The sequence below is a fragment of the Ambystoma mexicanum genome, chromosome 6q, assembly GCF_040938575.1.
Source record: "Ambystoma mexicanum isolate Mex_15411 chromosome 6q, UKY_AmexF1_1, whole genome shotgun sequence".
Classification (NCBI taxonomy): domain Eukaryota; kingdom Metazoa; phylum Chordata; class Amphibia; order Caudata; family Ambystomatidae; genus Ambystoma; species Ambystoma mexicanum.
Window position 1 is genome coordinate 872,537,896 of NC_090937.1, and position 6,000 is coordinate 872,543,895.

Genomic DNA, 6,000 nt, shown 5'->3' on the forward strand with positions numbered 1-6,000 from the left:
ACCTCTTTTGTTTTGCTTTGGACCTTATTGACAAAAGCATTTAAACCAAGAGAGGACCACATTGGGCCATTAACGAGAATCATTTAATGTTCAATTTAGATGATTGTGTCCTTCGGTGAGTAACATGAATTATCTAGTAGATTTGGAAATGAGACTTAGGTAGTAGTGTGTCAGGATATGAGGTGGTGGGGGCCTGCTTCCCGATACCCAACTGCATAGAAAGACCCCCACTCTTAAGGAAAGAATACATTTTATGTATACATTCTTATCTAATAATATTGCAACAATGAAGATGAAGCTTTACGAGTACAAGAAACAGTGAGAATCAGGAGGTGTGTAAAAGGCAAAATGGATGACATGCTGAAAACAAGGTCTATATTTTCAGGACTTTTTTATTAGCGAAACGCTTCCTTTCATTTAACATGGCCCATGCTATCCTATATTTCCTTGATGAATACCATTGAAGTGACCCACCTCCCATTCACTTTTCTTTCAATGTACTCATATCCGGAAGCCTCTAGATGCTTTCTATGTTGATACAATAGCAATGTGATATTTTCAACATGCTCAGCTTGTAACCCTAGCTAAAATATCGACCTCGTTGTGTTCACTAAACTTATAAATACAGTGAGAACGTATATTTTGGTTGGTTTTAGTAGCTTTAAAGATCACTTCAGCAGGCTAGTCTGGCCTTTAAAGGCCCTGGAGAAGTCTGGTACCTTTTTTATTGGTTATTTATAACACGCTTAATACCCAAAGGTTTCTAAGCACAGACTCGGGATCGAACCTGTGTTGCTCCACGTTGTCTAGCTTCCAAGGTGAGCATGTTGCCCCTGAGCTATCCTCCCAAGACATTTAACGGCTGGTATCGTTCTCTATGGCGAGCTATAAATCTCAGTGCATGAAAGGGAGTGACCAGTGTCATGGGCAGAGGAGCCAACAAATGGGAGCACATAAGTTAAAAGAAATAAGGGCGGTGTATGGTGGCTCAGCGATGGCTAGGAATGCGAAGGAATACTGGCTGGTTATACACGCATTCCGCGCAATCTGATTGGCTTAGATACACCTCCAAAAAATGTGTTGACTCATCGAGAATTTCCCTCACTCGTTTCATTCCGTCAGAGTGGAAAATGGGACCTACAGTTTATATTCTGCATAGATATTTGGAAGAACAAACTCAGCCATTTGAACAACATATTGATAAACATTTTGGATTTCTTAACTGACGTGTATCAGACTGTCTACTGAGAAAGAACACCGCCAAATAACCTGTTCTGTGGGATTGTTCCACCCCAGAGGGTCTACAAACACGTTTCCACTCACTGTACCATTCACAGAGGAGAAATCCCCATTTGCATATTGGTCTGGTCCCACCTACCAGAACAGTCCAACGCCGCAATGCTAGACAATTCTCTTCTGAAAAAGAGTTCAACCAGCAACCCCCAGAAACGTGTTTCTGCATTGTTGTGCATCGTGTGTGATGTGTAGCTGTGGTGCTGTGCCTCTCTAGGCACAGAGAGGAAGGGATCCATGTCTGGGTTGTTGATGTGCATCAATTCTTGGCCATCTGTTGCAGACTGCTTGTTAGAAGCGTACAGAGTGCTCATATATTTGAGAAAGAGTTCGGTACTGTTGTTTTTTAGTGAGAAGATTAAAACATCAGGCTGGCTGATTTTCACCCCATAACCATCTTCTTGTCTTATTTGCCAACAGCTCAGTGGCAACACCAACCGCATGTCATGAAGCCGAAAAAGGTGCGACCCTCCACCAGCCGCTACGCAGCACTTTCAGACCAGGGGCTCGATATCAAGGCAGCGTTCCAGCCCGATGCAAACCCTGTCCACCTGCAGTCTGGCCTGGTGGAGAGCGACGACCTGTAGAGCCAACTTTGGACGCATTCTTTTCTGCCATGGAGGATTACACTGAAAGCCAACGCCTTGAGGGACAATCTTTCTGCCACTGGTCTGCCAACGGGCAGACATGCCTTCCGCTAATAAGATACAGAATACCATAACCATATATTTTGCCTTATTTATAGGAAATTGGACTTTAAGGGGCTGCATTTTGGCAGAACAGACTGGTTGGTTCATGTAGTGAACATGAGTATGGCACTCTGCCAGAAGAAAGCCTAAAGACAGCTTGCGTGAATAGCCATGTAGCACCAAGTGCCTTATTCACCTACCAGTTCCGTATGCAGCTGTTTCAGAATATGTTCCAAATATCTAGTCCCGAATGCCAAAATTGGACTCGTTTCTCCGACTGAAAGCTTTATGCAGCACCAAGTTCCTTTAATGGAGCTGCTTCGCTTAAGAGTGACTCTTATGAGACCTGGGACTGCTATGGACATTTGAATAGAAGACTCTCCTTTTTATGATATCCACACCGCTACACATTTTATCAGCCACAGGTGACTTCTATCCTCATAGTGGAGCACACAAAGGGAAGGACAATGATTTGAAGGAACCCCCTTGCTTCTATTGACTTCTTGGTATAAAAAAAGGAAACAACTGCCTTAACTGCTCAATGTAAATTGGTATTCATGGTAGCCAGGCCCAAGCCTGATCTTCTGAACGTGCCCTGAATTCTTCTACTAACGGGCGGTGATTTGTTTACAAGTGAATTTCCATTGCCTAGGTCAAGCGTACATCGTTTTGCCTGTTAAACTGGCATAGCAATGGAGGCGGCCATTCGTGGAAGAGAGACACCAGGCGGCATTGGATAAAATGCAATGTAGTAATTACAAGCGAGTGGAATTTTACAAAGAAAAATGATTGATCACTGCCACTAATGTATCTGATTTTCTGTGGTCAGATTGCACAAGTTTGTATCGCCTGTACATTGATCACTTGTTATGTAGGGTTTGTAGTAGAAATGTGGGAGGATGTAAGTAAAAGCAAGTGGACAGAAGTTGGAGCCCGCAAGATCTGTGACGAGTGTACACAGTAGCATATAGTTTGAGTAGGTGTTTCAGGGAAGTGGAAATGGGAGTTGGATGTGTGAGGTATGTTTATGTTTTTCAGTTTTGTTTTTTAACCACAGCACGTGCACGCGGTGAAGGTATTTTTGTGCCCTCTTTAGCTTGCCGTATGACGGCAAACCTGCCCGGGATAAACTGTGGGAACCCAAACCTGAGAAGACGCGGGAAGAAATCAGCTGCTTTCAGAATTCTGGTCAATTCTAAGCAATCGACAGCCCCTCCCACAAACTGGGCCAATCACGACACCCTTCACATTTTCTAGGAAGACAAAACGTTTAGAAATTTTGATAGTCAAGAAAATCATGGTACTTTGGAATGAGAAGGAACTCCTGTATTCCATTATATGAAGCACACCTACATTATCACTCATTATTTATAAGCGTTGAAATGTTTTAGCTCAGCCTAGTTGTACTAAGTACTTATAGTTTTCTATTTTTTTGTAATTGTGTACCAAGTAATATTTCTTCTATTAATGCTATACATGAATTGCTTTGGAGCTTTTTTGTAATGAAACACATCCAGGTTTTGAATGTTTTACTTTTAGCACATTAAAATAGCTTGGTTCTTTATACTTTGGTGCTGGTTTCGACCACTGTTTTAAGCAATGCTGATATGGCTGTCAAATGCCATCCACACACCCTGTCACATAGAAACAGTGATATCATTTGCCAATAACTATTGAATGTGCCTGGCTAACTTTCTGTTTGTTTACCGTCACCTGTATTATTTTGACTCCCTTTATTTGTATTTATAAAAAAAAAAGTACTGTCATATACAACTTTGGATTGTTGTGCTGATATCATGAGGGTTTAACAATCTATCAATAAATGTAAAACAAATAAACCACTGTCATTTTCTTGAGATAACTAATTGGCAGTAAATGATGTCTAACTCCAGACTTGCCCTCGGGTCTCCCATAGATCTCTACCATTCTACTCATAGGCACATGCTCACAAAACCTCTGATGCACCACGCTGTGAAAAAACGCCCTGGCTTGGGACTGCTGGACCTTCTCTTCCCCATGTAATCAAGTGCATAATCATGACTCAAACCACTTTGCCACTGTTGGTCAGGACACACCATTAAAACAAACCACTGCCTGTCACAAGCAACTTCCCAGCATCCTCCTCGAGTTGGCGCACTCAGTGATACCAGCTAGCCCATGAACAATGCAACATGCATCCATGACTGATCCCTAGAATATATACCCCACCTCCTGGCCATGGCTTAACACTCATTCCCCTCCTTAAATTGTATTTGCATTTTGTATTTGTTTTTATTTGAAAAACAGAGATGTCAATTTCGATCGGAAATGGCTTACAATAACACATTTACAGATGGTGGAGGCATTCCCACAAAGGGTGCTTGTACAATAGCACAAAGATGAGAACAAGTGGTGAGCCAATGTAGGAGGGTGTAAGAAAACAAACAGAAACAATTATATGTAAGAAACCAGGTGACTTACAAAGGTAGCATTAACCTAAGGGGGCAAGTGCTTCAAAGTAAAGAGTTGTACTATTTAAATATACAAAATTACAATTTTAAGCATCACCGGAGGCAGTGGTGGGGGTCAGGTAGGAAGTATAGGAGAGAGAGCAGGAGGAGCTTTTTTTTTTTTAGCAAGTAAGTAAAGTTTAAGCCGAGCTTTGAAGAGAGCCACAGTTGGTCTGGCTTTGATTCTTATGGGCAGTGGACCAAGGTGAGTAGGGAGAAAGAACAGAAGCACATGGAGGGTATGGGATGGTGAGGTTGAGTCCAGAGGAGGATTGGAGGAAACGAGATGGTGAGTAAACTGAGATACAATCAGACAAGTATTGAGGAGCAAGACCATTGATAGATTTGTAGAATGGGAGAAGGAATTTGAAAAGGGAGTGGATGTGCATGGTGAGCCAACCAGCATGTTGTCGGTAAACAGAAATGGGGTAGGCTCTGGGTGGGTAGTAGAGTGTGCAGATAGTAAAGCTGAGGACTTTGTCTAGAGGGAGGAACACGTAGAGATTAAGGCCAGGGAGGAACCTGGAGCAGTAGTCAAGTTAGATGAGCATGAGAGTGCAGATTAGAGTTTTTGTAGATTGGTTAGTAAGAAACGGATGCATTTTCTGAATGCTGAAGAGGTTAGTACAAGCAGGAGAGGCAGTGGCAGTGGTTTCGGTCGTTTTGACCGAAAAAAAATGGTCGAAAGGACCAAATGTTCGAAAAATGATACCACCAAAGGATCGAACACCAAAAGTTCGATCCTTTGGTGGTAGCATTGGAGAAAAAAACGGGGGCTGAGGGGTGTCCCCCGCATTCCCCCGCTCACTATACTTTATGGTATAGCGAGCGGGGGCTGCTGGGGACACTCCCGCAGCCGTCCGTGTTTCAAAAATAAATAAATAAATAAACGGGGGCTGCGGGGGTGTCCCCCGCATTGCCCCGCTCACTATACTTCATGGTATAGTGAGCGGGGGCTGCGGGACACCCCCGCAGCCTTCTGTTAAAAAAAAACGAGAAGAAAAGGACCCTGCAGCGCCGGTTCCCTTTCACATAAGTGAAAGGGAACCGGCGCTGCAGGAACCAGCGTGAAGATGAAGGTAAGTGGGGTTTGTGTATGCTGGGGGTGTGGGTGGGGGGGGGGTGTTGTGTGTGTGTATGTGTGTGTGTGTGTGTTTGTGCAAATTATCGCGGCTGTAATGTCCGAAAACAAAGTGTTCGAACTTTTGGTTATTCGAACACTTTGGTTTCGGTCATTTCAGCCTCGATAATTTTGGCTTCGGCCAAATCACTGGGATTCGTGGCAGTGATGCATTGTTGCAGGCGTACGTAACTATAAAAAAAGACCCCATGATGGTGAGTGTTGGGTGAGGGAGCAAGAAGGTCAGGCCGGAAGGAGATAGAAGAGAGGAGGGTAGGGATGATATTGGCAGCCAGGAGAAACATGACTTCCATTTTTGAAGAGTTCAGCAAGTGTAAGCAGAGAACCAAAAATAACTGGGTTAAAGGAGGGAAAGGAGAAGAATATTTCAGTGTCATCAGCAAAAAGG

The 6,000-nt window shown here is 43.4% G+C and overlaps 1 protein-coding gene across 3 annotated transcripts in view; it reads left to right on the forward strand.

Annotated features, from left to right (window-relative positions):
• Positions 1-3,820, forward strand: part of PALLD (palladin, cytoskeletal associated protein) — a 1,335,292-nt gene extending 1,331,472 nt beyond the window's left edge. For all 3 annotated transcript variants that reach the window (XM_069631388.1, XM_069631389.1, XM_069631390.1), the window contains one exon: positions 1,714-3,820. In XM_069631388.1, coding sequence (XP_069487489.1) covers positions 1,714-1,880 — 167 coding nt within the window. In that variant the 3' untranslated portion in view covers positions 1,881-3,820. The remainder of the gene's footprint in view (positions 1-1,713) is intronic.
• Positions 3,821-6,000: the final 2,180 nt, after the last annotated feature.